This window comes from Mucor mucedo (genome assembly GCF_025094135.1).
Source record: "Mucor mucedo strain NRRL 3635 chromosome Unknown EV154scaffold_67, whole genome shotgun sequence".
Lineage (NCBI taxonomy): Eukaryota > Fungi > Mucoromycota > Mucoromycetes > Mucorales > Mucoraceae > Mucor > Mucor mucedo.
Window position 1 is genome coordinate 74,735 of NW_026252351.1, and position 18,658 is coordinate 93,392.

At 36.3% G+C, this 18,658-nt stretch overlaps 4 protein-coding genes across 4 annotated transcripts; 2 read left to right on the forward strand and 2 right to left on the reverse strand.

Moving 5' to 3' along the window:
• Window positions 1-6,510: 6,510 nt before the first annotated feature.
• Window positions 6,511-8,483, reverse strand: EV154DRAFT_514014 (uncharacterized protein). The gene has a single exon (XM_051602086.1). The coding sequence runs from the start codon at window positions 8,367-8,369 to the stop codon at window positions 6,588-6,590; it is 1,782 nt and encodes a 593-aa protein (XP_051456058.1). The 5' UTR covers window positions 8,370-8,483; the 3' UTR covers window positions 6,511-6,587.
• On the forward strand, window positions 8,475-9,430 carry EV154DRAFT_273304 (uncharacterized protein). Its single transcript, XM_051594713.1, has 2 exons — window positions 8,475-8,911; window positions 8,981-9,430. The coding sequence occupies exons 1-2, from the start codon at window positions 8,781-8,783 to the stop codon at window positions 9,312-9,314; spliced, it is 465 nt and encodes a 154-aa protein (XP_051456059.1). The 5' UTR covers window positions 8,475-8,780; the 3' UTR covers window positions 9,315-9,430.
• A 3,896-nt stretch (window positions 9,431-13,326) lies between these two features.
• Window positions 13,327-14,730, forward strand: EV154DRAFT_552911 (uncharacterized protein). Its single transcript, XM_051605085.1, has 6 exons — window positions 13,327-13,522; window positions 13,560-13,753; window positions 13,777-13,865; window positions 14,125-14,199; window positions 14,268-14,503; window positions 14,560-14,730. The coding sequence occupies exons 1-5, from the start codon at window positions 13,495-13,497 to the stop codon at window positions 14,269-14,271; spliced, it is 390 nt and encodes a 129-aa protein (XP_051456060.1). The 5' UTR covers window positions 13,327-13,494; the 3' UTR covers window positions 14,272-14,503; window positions 14,560-14,730.
• A 621-nt stretch (window positions 14,731-15,351) lies between these two features.
• Window positions 15,352-16,567, reverse strand: EV154DRAFT_273348 (uncharacterized protein). Its single transcript, XM_051594714.1, has 2 exons — window positions 16,551-16,567; window positions 15,352-16,493 (listed from the first exon to the last, which is right to left on the reverse strand). Exon 2 carries the CDS (start codon window positions 16,409-16,411, stop codon window positions 15,434-15,436), a length of 978 nt encoding a protein of 325 aa, XP_051456061.1. The 5' UTR covers window positions 16,412-16,493; window positions 16,551-16,567; the 3' UTR covers window positions 15,352-15,433.
• Between the last annotated feature and the right edge of the window lie 2,091 nt (window positions 16,568-18,658).

An 18,658-nucleotide genomic window follows, 5' to 3' on the forward strand; every position in this document is an offset into this window, starting at 1 on the left:
CATACATTTACACTCCATTTTTTTATCTGTAAAAGTAGTTTTTATTGCTTCAAGATTAGCATTAAAGCATAAAAAGAATATGTTATATGTAATAGTATCCTATGATTATTTTTCAGGTTGCACAATAAAGCATATCTGCTTGAGCTAAATAAAATGTACAAATAATGCCTAATACGATTGGACATAGAAAGTAATTTTTAAAGCGAAAACGTCGTTATGATGCATCAAAAATGTCGTGTGACATTATTTCTTCTGTCGTTTCATCATACATGAAAAAAAAAGAGGTGCGATGGGAGTTGTGTACCACTCTCAGCCTTTCAAACAGTTGCATTGACAACTAATCCGACTTAGTGTGACCATGTGTCAGTAAATTTTCTATTGGTATATTGGGCACGTCTTTGTTGCCCTGTATATAAAGTAAAAAAACCGGGTACAAATTCCATCATCTATCATAATGTCTTCTACAAAAAAAAGGACCAAGATTTGCCATTGCAACAAGTGTGGCGGTTGCTCAGTTCCAATCAATACTGCTACACGACATGCCGAAAAAAAAATGTACGAGGAGTCATGCCAAAAGGCAGCAGCTTCCAAAAGAAGTTTGGATGAACTAGAAGAAAGTGTGTAACCCTCATCAGATATTTACCTACAACAAACTGTAATCTATACTAACAGAAATTTTAATAGATGACGCCGTAGTAGACACCAGCTTAGAATTTTCACGTTTGAACGTATCTGTTATTGAAGCAGAGTTTGCACATGTTAATATCAGTTCGACTCAAGTTGATAACCATTTTCAGGATGAATGCTCTTCAGGTATGCATACAAAAAAATGATTTATAACATGATGCTGAGTAATGTTTCAAGATGATGAGCGCGATTATGAAGAAGGCTTTATCTTTGATCAATCCTATAGCATTGATGCAAATGATGATAATGAAAATCAGGTTATTGTCGAAAGCAGCAGTGAGATATATTGGACCGATGAAGTTCTCAAAATGCTAGATGATTTGGATGATCAAGGTGAAAAATTTATCATAAAAAAAGGTAGGCTTGAATTTCGGAATAAATATTTGCAACTTTATTGAAACAATCGTAGTCCAACAAAATAATCATCCCAGAATACCACAAGATCCCACTTACTTGTTTATTTGTTGTTTTGTACTTATATTCCAAATGGACTTCTTGACTATCATCGCTACACACAAATTACTTGATCTGTTCCGTATGCTATTCAGCAATTTTGAGTTTCCAAAATCGTTACCCACGATCAAGCTTCAAACTGGATTTATCGATCTTACCAAAGATATGACTGTCTACGCAACTTGTCCTAAATGCTATTCAGTTTATCTTTATGCTACAAGCAACGGGTTAACACAGCCTGGGCCTCCACAAATATGTACATTTATCAATATCCTCAAAAAAGTACCTTGTCAAACCCCATTATTTCAAAACGGTTCCGATACTCCAATCAAAAAGTTTGTATACCATTGTCTTATAAGTTCGATCCAAAAGTTGTATCTGAGAGAAGGATTCGAGGAGAAGTGTGAAGAATGGCGTAGTTTTGAAGAGGCTGTAAACCCAACTGATATGATGTACCATTGCTCCCAGGGAAAAATGTGGAGAAGCATTCTTTCTCCCAGTGGCGACCCTTTTGTAAACAGCAGTAGATCTTTATGTTTGACATTGAATGCAGGTTAGAATACAAAAAAAAAAAAAAAAAAAAAAAAAAAAAAAAGGTAAAGACGAGATATACTTACAACCCAGTTAAACATAGATGGATTCCAACCATATGATACTACCTCCGCTTCTTGCGTCGCTTTTTATCTGCAAGTAAATAATTTACCAGTCGAGGAACGCATAAAGAAAGAAAACACGATACTGCTTGCATTAATCGAAGGACCGCATGAACCCAACACTTGTCAAACACAACGCCTATTATCCATTGTTACAAACCAACTTCGCTCCTTGTATTTTGGTGTTCAAATGTCTACATTCAACTCTGGAAAACATGGCCAAGATTACGGTGCTACTGTCAGAGCCTGTTTGTATCAAATCTTGTGCGATTTACCCATGCAACGAAAATTGAGCGGATTTACTGGATTTTCTTCTACGCGATCATGTTTCCGATGTGATAGATCGTTTAAAGTTTTTCCTGACACATCTAATTTGGATTATTCCGGCTTTGATGCTGTGCATTATCCTGCAAACGCCAATAAGAAGCTGAATGACATTCAATCCGACAAGTGGTTAAATAGCCATAATAACGCCGAAAGACATCGCCAAGACAGGGCCCACGGTATGAGATATAGCGTTTTAAGGAGTTTGAGGTACCTTGATCTTGTAAAAGCTACCACCCAGGATCATTTACATTGCATTTGGCTGGGTCTTGCAAAATCAATTATGTCAAAGTATGAAGAATTTGGATTTTTTAAACCACAACACTATCAGAGGTATTATAAATTTATGACACTATATATACGCAAATGTCATTACTAACCTTGTGTAAAAATGTTCCAGTATGGCCGCACTCGCTTCAAGTATCATCACGCCCAACGGTTGCAGCTCTATACATGCCAAAATAAAAGGAGGTTTTTCTTATATGAAGGGCATCGAATTCGAAATCTGGACCTTGCACTATTCCGAATATGTCTTAAAGTACATGATTGTTTCTGATAGATTAGTTGATGGATTTCATAAAAAGCATTATGCAAACTGGTTACAATTTGTGCAAGCTTGTAGAATTGTTGTACAACCCGCGATTACTACAGCCCAGGCATTCGAAGCACGAGAACTCTTCCGCTGTTTTTGCAAAGACTATGTGGTACTTTTCGGCCCTGAGGCAATCAAACCTAACTATCATTACGTCCTCCACCTGTCAGAAAATATTGAATACTATGGCAGTACATTCAACACTTCTTGTTTCTCTCTCGAAAGAATGAATGGTGTCCTAAAGCAGTCGACAGAGAATAGAAACCTTCGATCAATTCAAACTTCGTACATGACAAATTTTTTGGAAAGCATTCATATCTCGTCTCTCATTAAACAATTAACAAGCACCAATATCATTTCTAAAGATCAAGCCCACATTCTCCACAACACCAGCGCTATCAACCAATCCTTATACACAAGCTCCAGTCCTCAAGATCGCATTAATTTTTACAAATTGTCTTCCTATGAATATACCAATTCGGGAGGTGTGGTGACCGGATCAGAAATGCTATACTCTCATCCGAATATTATCCCTACTAACTTTGATGAAATTAAATCCACTCCGCTCGATCCTTCACACCATATGCTTCTTATTGAATATTACACTCTATGCTACCCAAATCGTTCATTCACCAATCTCTTTCATTTAACCACGACAAATCTATGCAACAACCATGGTAATTCACTTTCCAATAACATTCCTTCAATTTATGTTGGTGCCGACGCCAGAATATCCAAACAATTTCAATCTGATATTATGTACAAAAGCCGTATGGCAAGATCGATGAAAGGTGCGTATATTCAAACATTCTTTAAAAACAATCATTCGTCGGAGTCCGTTGCCTGCTTTTACGGCGAGATACAATATTTCTTTCAACACGTCGTAAATGTTAACGGCAGTGTTACCCCCCACACATTCGCTTTCGTACGGTGGTTTATCCCCGTCAACCCTGGTAACAACATTTTAGAAAATGAAACTATGGAAATATGCAAAGGCTATGAAAATACAAATGTTCATTCGATTTTACCTGTACATAGAATACACAACGCAATCACGGTTGCATGTAGTTCTGACAATTCTAGTAATCCACGAATTCAAAACGGCTGCATTGTAATAATTCCTCAAGAAAAAAAAATATATGTTTAAGCTAATTCACCTATGCCCTTTTTTAATTTCAATAAACCACTATGAATATGTAAAAAATTGTTGTTGGAAAAGGGGGAGCAGATTAAAAAAGAAGAAAAAAATTGTTTATTTACAATTCAGGAACTCGGGCCCAGTCGGGTGCCTGATTTAGAAATTCGGGCTTGATCACCACATGCTTGAAACGTCCCGTATCCTTTGTCTCCTTTTCTTTTTGGGCGTTTTTTCTCAAAATGAGATCATACTCATCGAAATGTTGAAAGGCGCGACGAGCCTAAAGACGAATTGATTTAGTATGTATTCTATTAATAGGAATACACTCATATTGTATACCTCATTTGTGCGCCAATGGGGCACCATAACCCGCAAGCGTGAGTTTTTTTCGGTCATCCCTATTTCCGAATCCGTGCTTTCCTCGTCACTTTGGAGTTGCTCTATCAAGAGCTTCTCTATGTCATCACCATAAGCATCTCTCATTTTTTTGCCATACTCCTCGTTGACCATCACGTTTTTTCTGTGCTTGCATTTCTACAATTATATTAAATATTAACCTTGGAAACGCCTTGCATATTCGTAACTTACAGAAATTCTTCTTCCCTTTCTTGTACTTTTCTTATTTTTTAAAAGCTTTGCTGCGGGAGATTGCTTTTCGTTATCCTGCTTACGGCGAAAGACATTTCTGATCTTGTTTTGAAGATCGTTGTAGGTAATGGATTCCGTCCAGTTCTTTTTGGTTGACAATGTGATTTGAGCACCAACAAAATCGATAATATTTTTAGTTATACGGGTGTTCTCTACCGTCATAAATGCCTTAGATAGGTTCCACTCCAGATTACCAACCTTCTGGTTAGCAATGGACGTTTTAATCCAGGCCTATAATTACAAGGTAGATTAGATATATGAACGGTTCTCTATTCTTGGTGACATACCGACAAACTATTGTAAAGTGCACCCCCTATTTGGAAAGGAGGTACATTTCCATTAGTCAATGCGGGGGTAGCTGAAGAAACAGCAGCTTCACCGGAAAGAATAGACAATATTTTGTCAATTTTATCTTCCACCATGTCAAGTCGTGCCCTCAAAATTTCTCCGGTAACGATGGCTTCCTTGACCTCATTTTTTATACTGTTCAGATCATTTTTAATTCCTGTTATCTGAAAACATTTTACAAAGGCACCAACAGTTGCTGAATCATCTCTGCTGCTTAATTGCGACGTATTCATGGGAGCAATAGATACCATATCTTCTTGTTGAATATTGTCTGTCACCGACGAGACGGAGCTACTACGACTTCTAGTTGCTCTGTTAGGCAAAGAAGAATATCTTGAAGAGGGGTTGGTAGGTCTAGTCATATTTAGAATAAGTAATTTCTGGATGAAAAACGTGAAATAATCATATATACACAGATGAGCTCTCATTCAATATTATGTTTTTTTGTGATATTCCAATTGGGACCGAAACTGTGTATGACCTTTGGTACCTGACTAGTATAAATGGACTTTCAATTTTTAGGGTTTAACGTGATTTTTATTGACAAACATACTATCAAGTCTTTTAAGTATTATTCCACTCATGCATATTACGAAGCATCAGTTGCCTCCGGTGTAGAAGAAAATATAAAAGAAGGAAACAATTATTTCGGCTTTTTTAATATCTTTTCTTTCTTTTTGTTCAAACTTTCTAAAATGTAATGCTTTACTCCCATACTTGTCATGCCAAATTTTTTAACCATATATTGCTTTATTTTAGTTCTTTGAAATCCAAACATGCATATCTATTATAGGCTATCATTTGGACGTATTTCTTAGGTGCACTTTAAATGTTTTTTATATCAGCTTAACCACCTCTATTCCCGGACCATTAAGTCAGTTTAACAGTAGGTACACAAAAACAATATCTTATTAAGCATACCCGTATCTAATTTTTTTCAAAAGGTTATGCAAGCTGTAAAAATACAGGAACAACGCGACTGCTCTGCGTAATTAATTCTAATGCTTGGCCGTAGCGAATTGCGCTGGTTTACTCTACTGTGAGGTCTGATACGGGAAATACTTAGACAAAAAGATACATAGCGCTGTTTTTCTACTATTTCTATAATAAAATAAAATAAAATAGAATATACTTTCCTCATAATATTCCCTTATACATCGAATAATTTGCTATATGCAACGAGTAACGTTTATGAAACCTTACCCTTTTGTGTATGTGTGTATATGTGTGTATATGTGTGTGTATGTGTGTGTTTTTGTGTGTTTTTGTGCGAGTAGTGTAGGATCAACCCTGACAATTCCCGAAGCGTTAAATACAAATGTTTATAAAGACCTCAAAAGTAATAATAGATTAAGCTTTTAGTTTCAGATACATGAGATCATTCAGTAATTAAGTTATTTGTTTAGCCACGATTTGCATCGTTTGTTTATTTGATGAATTGCATAATGTACAAAGTTTGAAGTTCCACAAAAAAAAATAACAATTGTCATCGGAGAACGTGATGTTTGCATAACTTTAAATAGTTGCTTGCAGCTTACATCACAAAATGTGTTACTACAAGATTTAAAGTCAACCCATCCCCCCACTATATTCAAGTTAAGCAAATTCGATTGTCAATCTTTGCATGGTATTGTTCCACCCGACAGAAATCACTTTGTCGGATTAATGTCAATTGTTTGGTTGGTATTGACCCAACCGATACCAAAACTGAGACATAATTGACTGCACGAAATTAATCTTTTAACTATGTGCTAATATCCTTACTCGCTATGGGAACGGCTTGTTGAGCATGTGATGATTTAGTAGGCTCTTTCGATTTTTTCTTGGAATGGTGACTCTTGTCCTTCTTATTATCTTGCTTCTCCTTAGCCATAGCCTTGGCATCCCGAAGTACGAAACAATCTTTCATTACGTGATTAGATTTATCGCACACATGACATTTCAAACCTGAAGAGTTCTTGTCCTTGTGATTGGACGAGCGATGACGATATTGCGCATTTACGTCGACATCCATCATATCTACCCCGTTTTCTGAAGTCATTGGAGCCCAGTCGACCTTAGTAGTTGGAGCTGTTCTATGAGCTGATGATCCATTCTTGTACAAAAGGCCTTGTTCCAATTCAATAGCTACATTCACGGCCTCCACCAAAGAAGATGGTCTAGTGGACATTACCGTATCAGCGACCTTGGAATCTACCGCGGAGTAAAAGAAACTAAGTTTCAATTCTTCATTGCCCTGTGCGACAGTCGAAATCAAATTCATGATACGTGGGCCAAAAGTAGCCATGGATTCCTTGTTCTGTGCTAAGGTTTTGAGGGTAGCAATGGATCGAGCCATCGAAGCCTTAGATCCACCATAAAACTTTTCAAATGCGATTATCAACGCTTCAAAGTTTTTGGTGACTGTGTCCGGTTGTGCTTCCCACCACGAGTTTGCGTGACCCTGCATAGCCATCATAAACTCAGCTAAGCATTCCTCATTGTTATATTGATGATATAAAATTACTTTACGAAATTGTGATAGCCATTCTTGTGAAGTAGGCTTATTCGTGCCGTAAAAAGCTGGTGTCGGGTGTTTGTTACGCGATTGCGTGTTTCTAACCACTGATGCCCGACCTGTGTTGACACGATTGGCTGATGCCATTGTTGCCAGATGTCTTGCTTGTGATACCACCGATGGTGTAGCTGAACCTACGGATTGGTTATCCCAACTGTTGTTGACAGATTCGAATCTCTCTGATTTAACATCCTCCTCCATGCGTGAACCATGCGTACTGATAGAATGTTGTTCCAGGTGTGAAGATTCGTTACCTCGGTGATATTCCCCTACAATTTTTTCCTTCGAGAATGGTGTTGATGCTTGTGTAGCCCTTTCAATATCCGTTCTGGTTACAATTGCGTCTTCAGTAATAGGAAATCCAAGCTTGATTTGTTCATTAAGCTTTCGATTTTCAGCTCTCAATGTATCACAAGTGAGCTGAAGGTTATCAACTTCCCGATTCAGACCTTCTGCACGTTCATACAGATCTTCACTACGAGTAGTCATTTCTTTAAGTTGAGTCTCCAAAAGTACGATGGTTGCCTCATTTCGATTTTGCTGTTGGTGAGCTATTTCCAATGAATGTTGCAATTTCGAAACTCTATCTTCCAATTTTTCGGTTCTTTCATCAATTTTTGTGGTCAGTTGCTCATAAAACTCTTTTTGTTGAGCAAGTTGCCTATCATAAAATATTTTAAGATTTTCAAATTGTTGGAGATGGATGGTTTCCAGTCGACTTTCTCTTTCTTCCACTTCCTTTCGCATACTGTCAATTTGTGTCTGATGGTTCATGTTAGACTGACGTAATTGTTCGACACTGGATAAACGTAATGCATCCATTTCATGATCAAATTGCATCTTTAATTGTTGTGCTTGATACTGAATGTGTTGAATCTCGGCGTCGTTACTTCTTTCGGTAGCTACGATCTGATTATAATCGAGGCTCCATGGATTATGAGGTTGATCCCCTCCATTAGAATAAGACATGATCGACAAGAATTAACAGTAAGCTGATTTTATTTGATTATTATCAAGGTTGTTTTTAAGACAATAAACGCTATTTAAGCTACTCCACCAATGTAAGAGGTAGCGGAATAAGATAGGTTATAAACTGAGTTTTATTATTATGTGCTTGGTCTAGGTATAAGTACCTAGTACCTAGTTACACAACTCTTACACAACAGAAGCACAAACATGGACTGGATATTGAAAAAATTGAAACAGACATTCCTTCACCTAAATCTGCGCCTGTGAAGCAATTTGTTTTGTATATAACTTATATGTCGCAGCATATGAATACTTTATTTGATTTCTACGACTTTGAAACTGCTAAAGTTAAGTGGTTGAACTACCTTAGTTCCCAAAAAGCCATTCAAGAAAGTGTTAATATTTTGATAAATGGGGGAAAAAAGTATAATAAAGACAAGAGAAAAAAAACAAGGAAGAACAGAAAAAGAAGAAAAAAAAAATCGCAGACCTCGTACTAATCCTAAAGAAAGAATACTCATCACTACGCCTAAATCAAAAAGGTACATATGCACTTTTCTCTTGTCATCATAAATTCAGTAAACTCTAACTATTATATTTGTAACTTACAGCAAAAAAAATAAAGCATGTTTTGAAGTGGGAAACAACAACAAGATGCCTCTGGTTATCTTTGGTGACGGACTGAAAAACAAAGATCATGTCAAATTTAAAGGTCTGCGACGTGGAATATCTAACAAGATATATAGTCAGTTAAAAATAAGAGAAAGGATTGGAGAACTATTGCTTGTAGATATCAATGAGTTTAAGACATCGAAGGTTAGTAGGAAAAGAACACACATAATTTACGTATTGTGCTTTCAGCTGAAATCGATTTTCCATAGATCTGCAACTGCTGTCTCAAAGTTAGCCAAGATGACCATACAAAAAAGATTCATCAAGTATTGAAGTGCATAACTTGCAGTATTTATTGGAATCGAGATGTGATGGCTGTGGTATTTGACAAAATATTACATAGAAAAGTAATGAGATAAAAGTATATTTTTATTAGGGGTAAAAATAGACTAAAAGAACTCTGCTGCTATGAAATAATTGATCCTTTTTATATTGCACAACTCTCCTGAGTTTTAATGATGAGTCAACCTTTCTGGTTTTGGAATAGATCTATACTTTGTTTCCCGCCTTGGGTTAAATGGATACTACTCGTTAGAATTGTTTCCAGATAACGTTGTCCCATATCAGTGGATCGGGAGCATGAGTATGCTAATAAATCTTTAGTATTACGAGATAGAGTGCATCTGCTTTTGAGTAGTTCCTAACGTGTTTTGTGACATTTTTGAGCATTCATCTCCGACTAGTACAAGTAATATAAAAGGAAATTTATTTATAGCCAGATTTTTTTATGTGGGGAAGATTTTTTTTTTTTTAAAAAAAAATTTTCAGGAAAATATATTTTATTTGGGGGGAGTCTAAATTGTTTTTGTATTTTTTTTTTTTTTTTTTTTTTAGATTGAAAGCCATCAAGGAGCAACTAAACAGCACGTCTGTGGGATCGATATTCTTTGGAAAACTTTTTGATAATATCATCAGCTTTCAAGACATCATTACCCTTGCTGTAAGCGTCAATATATCTATAAGCACGATTATAATATCGTCTATTGATTTTATGACCGAAAACAGCCTCATCATTGTCAAGAAACTCTTCAATTCTTGACTTCAGAGTATCAAACGAGTAATCACATTCCATTCGTGCATATCGTTTCGCTGCGCCCCAATGTCTTTCAATCCAGTTGCACTCGCAATGGTACTTCGGGTATAAAGTAAAAAGGTGACCAGCCTTGAATGTTTTGGTCTCAAGCATGTTTTTTTGCGCCAGAAAATCCGGCTGCTGGGAGAGCAGGTACTCAGCGCAACAACCAGGCTTGACCGAAGAGTCGTGAGGTGTCCCACTCACACACGATCTTCTAAGATGCTCGTTTCTCCCAAGCAAACCACGTTCTCTCAATAGAACAATCATTCCTTTGAACTTCTCACGGCGCTGTGAACATAATGAAATAAAAATTGATATGAGTTTCTTCTAATTTGATATAACAAGTATGTATATTTACTCCGTGTTGGTGTTTTTGAACAACCTCCAAGTTGTCAAACACCTCTCCTTTTTCTCTCCGTCTAAGGATCTCCTTTCTTGCGGCTTGAGAATCGAAATCCTCGTACTTGTACATACTTTGAGGCCTGATGATGCCGTTTCTATCTACAAAAGTGGTATCCCGAAACCTATACTTGGTACAAACTGTCACATTGGTGGTCCCGGAATTCATCCTTGAGGCAAGAAGAGCATCATCCGCAAAGGCTTTATGGTTTGAGCTTTGGTCAAAGGCAAAGATACCAACACAGTTAGGATGCAATTCATCAAAAAGAGGAATCACATCATTCAACTGGTTAGTTAAATCTTTGTTGGTCCAATAACCATCGCCGCTACTGTTGCCAGGGAAGAAGATGACTCTTGATATCAAATTGACACCATTAACTGTACCTCTCATTGTTCCGTGGCAGGGACACATAAATGAACTGATCATGATAGATCTTCCTGGACCTTTAGGAATGATCATGGATTCGTTCTTCTCACACCAACGAGTGACTTTACAATCATTTGAATAAAAGATTGATTCGTCGTGAGTAACTAAAACCATCTTCTTTTCATTGTCCCTCAGGTTAGGTTGAACTGGATCAGCATTTTCATCATCCAATGTATAGGTTTCCATACGCTTGTGCCATTCCATCATCTGACGGGCCCACTTGATTCGATATCGAACAACATCAGGACGCTCATGACCATCAAAGTATGTTTGATCCTTTCCTACACATATACGCCCAAAATTGTAATCAAGCTAAAGCATTAGTAAATGTGCTAAGTTTTACATATTGTATTTACCAGTCTTAAAATTAAAACCCCAAGCCTTCAAGTAACTTGACAGAGCATCGTTCGAAAGAGGATGCTCTGGTTGAGCGGAAATGACATCGGCACCCTCGACGTCATTTTCCAACTCAAGCAACTCAGGGAGTACTTCTTGTCGAAGATGTTGACGAAGTGCAGGGATACTTCTACGAATAGGGGCTTGACTACGAAGCCAAGCAAGACATCTCTCCTTCACATCGGGGTCACCAAGGATCGATCTTCTCTTCACATGTTTACCCTGCTGGTGAAGTGGAATTTCACCAGTACTCAACAAAGTTTCAAACCACTGTCTAGCAACACGGCGACGGTAAAATTTGGACGCGTGAGGCCAGTGCAAATTAACCGCACGCGTTGTTGCTCCAACAAATGTCTCTCCTCCCAAAAGTTCGAGCATCACTTGCTTCACCACAACATACTTCAAGAACTGGTTTACACCTTCTTGATGTTGATTGGATGTACAATTTCTTGACACCACAATCTTTGACTCCAACAGGGGCAAGGCGTCACGAATCTTTTCCAAAGCAGTTTCATCGGGTCTTCTTGGTCTTTCAATTTTTTCAGGCTGAGCTGCTGTGGTGACCTGTTGCAGAGCAGGGAAAAAACTGTTAATAGGACGACAGCCTACAGCTGCCTTGGCTGCAGCAGATCTCTTTCTGCTAAGAGTCTCTCTCGCAGGGACAAGTTTACGCTTAAACTTTTGGTGTCCTGTTTCTTCAGTTGCATTACTCCAGGAAATAGGAAAAGCTTCAGCGTTAACCTGGTCATCTTCGGGTTGGGGAATGTCAACGATTTCAGCCTCATTAACAATCTCTTCATCAGGAACGTAAGCAGCTTCTGCGATTCTTTGTAATTGTAATTCTCTGGCTCTCTTGCCAATGTTCATTCTTCTTCTTGATTTGGCCATTGTATAAATTTATTTGTATAGATAAAAAAAGTGTCTCCAAAAGATCAATGACAGTAATAAATAAATTAAATCAAGATTTTTTATTGGTCTTTTTAAACTCCCGGTTAGCATTTACATCTACATATATTGTACTTTGCGAAATGTACTCTGTAATTCCAAACCAAAATTCTAAAATACTATTGTCTCAATACACATACTGCTGAATTTAAGGGCATTTCTACTTATTACATTATAATTAAAGAAGAATTTCTTCTTTTTCAGGGTTGATGATATTGAGCCTCCGGCTGTGATTTCATAGGCCGTCTCTAAAACAACTTCAAATCAATATTTCAAGCCTTTCAATAAATATATCAATTTTAAAAAGGGTCAGGCATCTTAAGAATATACTTCATAATATATATTCTAAATTTCAAGTGGTTCTACTTAGTACATAAAAAAGGTTTAAGCTTTTTTACCCTTTTTCAGGGTTGATGATATTGAGCCTTCGGCTGTGATTTCATAGGCTGTCTCTAAAACAACTTCAAATCAATATTTCCAGCCTTTCAATAGATAAATTATTTTTAAAAAGGGTCACGCATCTTAAGAATATTTGTTTTAATGTATATTTTAAAATTCAAGTAGTTCTACTAAGTACACAAAAGGTTGAAGTTATTTCAAGCCATTGCTAACGATTATATAGTCTGTGCGCGGTTTTTTAAATCCGTGAGCACAAACAGTGGGTTATTTCAAAATCCGAACACGGCTAATGATATTAGCGGCAGGTTATTGGCCTAAAAACTTTTTTGTACAGGTTGTGACATTTTTCCCCCGCCCCCACCTAAAAAAAAATGTTGAATCCAGAATCTGTTATGTTTTTTAATTTGATATATGTAGATTCTCATTTTAATCAACATTAAAAACAATCCTAACCTTTCAGATGGGATATTAATTATAAGGAAAATGTGTTTGACCCATCTAATTATTTGTCTCTGCTTAAATTTTTTTTTAGGTACCACTATGGCGGACATAACAGCAGCTGTGAATTAAATGGAAACATAACTGCCATTTTTTTTATTTGCTCGATATCCCCAGCCAATAAGATTTGAGTAAAAGATTGCTACAAATGATCATAATATCATAAAAAAACAAAAATGCTTCAAAAACATCTCTGGAACGGTCAATATGTAGTTTAGATGTTATAAAAACTATCTCGAAGTTAAAATTAGATTGGTATGTGCCAAAAATTTGATGCGATATTGATCCGAATTTGATGGCTTACCGTATACAAAATGATTTTTTGCGCCTGTGAAGCAAATGGTAACAAACTTCCATTTTTTATTATTTTAAAAACCAGTTTTATTTATAAAGAAGATGTTGCGCCTGGAAAAACTTGCGAATGACAAGGGGTTCAAAATATACCAGTGTAAGAGAATGTGGTGTGCCAAAAGCTTGTTAAGGGAGAGCTTTAAAAGTGACAACCAGACACACAGAAGAAGGGTAACAGTAAAAAATTCTTATGCGGTTTATTTCATCAATATCGTTAACAAGGTAAAAAAAAAAAAAAAATGTAGAATCAACAAGATCCCGATAGTTCAGACTTTATCAATGACGCTTTCGAAGATATGGGTCGCTATGAGACCCCCATCATAGCAGACGTGCTGTAGGTTTTTTTTATTGTTTTTCATGCATGATATATGTATACTCATATGCGATACTTTATTTTTATACATTTCTCCTCCACCAGAGCTAGCGAATGAACCTTCACGTAAAAGAACCAGAAGAAGATAATAGTCGTGCCTGGTCGACATGATTGGTCCATTCTGGTTTTTAGCTTCTTTATTAGTGTGTATTTAGCGTTCTTTTAGCTTACAATTTTTTCTCTGTTTCTTTTACTTTTATTTATCTTTTAAAATGAATAGCCTTCAAATAACGATGGTAAGGGTATGTACCCCCTTCAAAATAACGGAAGGCGTGAACAAGTATGTTCGAATTGGGTATGTTTGCAATGACTGAAGCAATGACATGTAATCTGTATAAAAAACTAAAGGGGGTTTTTTTTTAGATAAAAATTTAGCCTATTTTCGTTATTTTGATCAAACTAAAGCACGTCTGTATAATATAACCATTTTCCATGGATAATGGTTTACAGGTAAATAGCCTTTAAAAAGTTATGTTTTATTCTTATTGATATCATACTGCTTAAATATAGACTATTTATTCTGTGTACCTTTCACTCAAACGAGGACATTTTAGGAACACCACCGGTCAAATAATTATCGACATCAGAACTTAAGGCTGGTAATAAAATGTAGAATTAATTACAATATTATTATTTTCTAACAATACCTTTATAGAGTGTTAAGAGTGTCAAAGATAAGCTAAAGTAACATCCAAGCATTATAATGGTATATCTTATTGCCATGTATACAACCACAAACCTAAAAAAAAAGGTTAAAGTTATATCAAACCCTCCTATACACCACTGAAATATAAATAAACAATCCAATAAAACGTGCTTTACTGCCAATAATAACGATGAATAAGAAAATGTGAGCCTACCAAATATAAAAGAATGGGTCTAAAAGAAAGGTTAAGGGTTTGTCCGTTTAAAAAAAATGGCAGCTGTGAACGTTTTGTTATTATAGAATATCATAACTGCCACTTTTACAAGCCAGGAAAATGGAAGCTGTGAATGATTTGTCTTCGACAAACTAAAATAGGTGCCATTTTTTAAAACCAAAAAACAGCAGCAGTGAACCTCTTGGCTTCATTCAACTGTTAAAGGTGCCATTTTTGCCAGCCAAAAATATGGCAGTTGTGCCTCTTTTGTTATTATAGAATATCATATCTGCCACTTATGCACGCCAAAAAAATGGCAGTTTTGTGAAGTAAATGGCAGATAGTTGCCATTATTTCCGCCATAGTGTACCACCAAAAAGCAGATGCACTCTAAGCTGTGGTATTATTTATAAGTTGTTTTTATCCTTTGTTAATGCAGATATTGCGTGTAAACCCCGTGTACGTGAGGTGAGACAAAATAGCTATTTCGAGCTTCTTCGCTAAAGTAACTCACAGAATAGTGCTTGTATACACTTCGGGATATTTGTGTATACAACAGTTACCAAATTTTTTGCCATAGCGTATTAGCCGAAATTGGCATGTTTTATTCTTAGTACATCAAAAACAAAAGGGATCTGTGTAATTTTTTATATATATAAAAAAAAGGTTTTATTTTTGTCTCTTTGCGTCAGAGTCCGCAAAGGGGCTTGTACGTGTTAAGGACTTGGAAACTTGCGCTCTCTCCATATCACTTTCCAAGGAAAAAAGCTCCTGGTTAATATTTAAACCCAATTGAACAGGAATAGATCGGATCTGTGTTATCCATTCGGGGTGGAGGGTGCAGTTTCTCAATTTTACTAGCATTGGAATATCCTGTTGAAAAAGATTCACTTCTGCTTCCCATCTTTGTCGCCGGAACTTGATAATGCTGTCACAGCTATACTTGGATAATAATCCCAATCCACGGAATTGGAAGATCTGAAGTACTCTGAGCCCTCTACGGCCGAGTATCATCACTTTTGAATGCTGACTACTTGACATACCGGAGGTTTCTGGACGAGATCTCAGCTGATCAACTACATCAAGAGCTTCAAAGTACACAGTGTAGATAATGGCGGATATCCACCTTAAAATATTTGCTCCTAAGACCTGGCCACTACACCTTTCATACATACGAAAAGCTTGAGTACAATTAGTTACCCCAAGTACAACAGTTGATAGTGAAATTGATGTCGGAGGTTTGTCAGCAAAAAAACGTATAGCCTCCTCAACTTCAGCAAAATCAGGAAGTATTTGTTCCACAACCACAGGAACAGAACTGTTCTCGGTTATCCCATCAACGACAGATTCAGCAATATCAGTATTGGCGAAAGTATTATCGTGTGTAGTGGTAGGTGTAGTGGTATGTATGAGGGCAGGCATTAGTGTAGTCATTAGTGTAGGCTTGAGTGTAGGCGTGAGTGTAAGCATGAGGGCATGCGTGAGTGTAGGCGTGAGTGTAGGCGTGAGTTTTGGCGTGAGGTAAGGCGTGACAGCAGGCGTGACAGCAGGCGTGACGGCAGGTGTGATGGCTGGTGTGGATGTAGTGGTAGCGGCAGGTGTGAAGGTAGGTTCTAGAACAGGAGTAGCGGTCGAGGTGACAGTCATTGATGTATCAGAATTGGACAAAAAAATGGCATTGTCCACAAGGTCTTTAGTGTCCTCCAAAAGGGAAGCAAAAGATGCGCCTCTGTCTCCTAGTAAGAAGGATTAATATTCCAGGAAAAACAAGGGGTTATTCACTTACTTCGCTTGATCTCATTTTCAATCTCTTTATAATAAAAAACGCGTTCAACTTGTTTAAAAAATTGCAATATTTTTTTAAATCCAATTTCTTTTAGCTTTTGCTGTAAATCTACGGGAATGGAATCCATCTATCGAGCTCTTAAAATTTTGCTGCTACTTCACTTTGGTTTTTTTTTACCTTCAAAGTTTTTATATTTTGTAAGAAAAGAAAACTGTTAATATTTTGTTGCATGCACTTTTTTTACTTCCGCCTCTATTTTAGTCTCAGTCACAAGTCCGCATCTCAAAGACTGTTTGATAAGATAAAGCGTGATCTTTCCTTTTTGACAGCACTCTCCTTCTTCTTTCCTCCTTTACAGAGCTGTTACAGCAGTTAAATGTAAGCAAGAATAAAAAACACAGCAAAATTATTAGCTGATAAAACTTTAGTGAACATATTGTGAATAGACTGTTAAATCGCCAGTCTGCTGAAATGGAATCATGAAAATACTTTTTCTCATGTTTTGAGACGTATATATAAAAATATAAAACAAAAACAAATAATGGATGACTTCCGAAACGCAGACTAGAATCAAAAAGAAACAAATAGAATAAAGTTCAATTTTTTGGTTGTTAATGATCATATAAAAACAATAGATTTTGATACGAATAAAAGAAGCATTATAGGGTATAATTAAACTAACATGGGTACCGATGTCTTGATGTATTCAAACATTATTTTCATCTGATAATTTAGTTGGTTAGATGGAGTTATATATGTAAGATACGAGTCAGAAAAAGCTAATTCTATTTTCACTGTTCTGGAACAAAAATAAGATTTACTTTGAAAATCCAATTCCGGGAGTTAATTCTATTCTATTTAATGCTACATAGTGCGGTATGAAATCATCCATTAAAAAAACGGGTCTGTATTAATTCTTTGTTAAAGTTATGGAGAGAAGCTCACTGCAAAATGAGGGACGCTTTCTATATCAAAACATCTAAGAGATTGAACCTGGTGCAGACTAAACAGTGGCTTGTTTTTATCTTCCGAAACATGAAAATTAGAATTACATAGTCTTAGGTCAATCAATATTTTAATATAATGAATTGATACTTCAGTAACAGATTGAAGAGTGTCATAAATAAACACAGACTCCATTAGTGGGCTTATTGTAGACCCTCCGGGAAGATGTTGTACCAAAACTTACACCCTCAAAATTACACCTTAGGGACAAACAATGGGAGCGTAATTATTGCCTAGGATTTAATACCTTTTTGGCCGCTCCAAAGAGATCACATGTTTTAGTGGCTGTCTATTAAGCTCCTTTAACTCAGTAAATATAAAAATACTTGTTTTCTTTAAAAAATAAAATAAATATTAGCTTAAAATTTTTGAGAGTATCTGCTCCCTTGCCAACATTACGACCAAATATCACCAAAGAACTCAATACCAATTTTTTTTTGAAGCCTTGTCCCGAACCCAACTTTGAGACACTACCCGTCAAGGTCAAATGAACATTTACTGATGCAATTGCCCTGATTATAAGAAGTAAGAACCGCCAAAATTGGGTTTGTTGTTTCTGAAATTCAATCAATCGAAAATGAACTTTTACAAAGTCATTACAGAAAATACTTTTATGATCAGTGATTGAAACATTAAGGGCTCACTTCTGATTATGTACTAGGGTATTGAGCAGGAAATTAAAAGGATTGTCGTATTTGGGTATGATTTATTTGAGAATAATCAAATAAATCGAATAAAATAAAAACATGGAATAAAAACATCCTTTAATATTGAGTAACAGCATACACCTGTATACTGCTACACAACGACTCCTACTATGAGTACATATTTCTATATAAAAAGATTGCATGATTGGCTTAAAATCGATATACGAATGACAGTTGGATATAGAATTCTATACCACTGAGTTACGATATCACCGGTCGGGAAGAGAAGCTTCTCCGATCAAATCAAGAAATATAAGAAAGAGAAACTTAATATTAATAGTTCTCTCAATGGATTAGCTACCCATAGAGAGAATAGAACAGCTATTTATATAAATGGTTCATTTACTTATATATTGATAAACCCAACTTATACGACTGTAAGTGTATAAGAGAAGT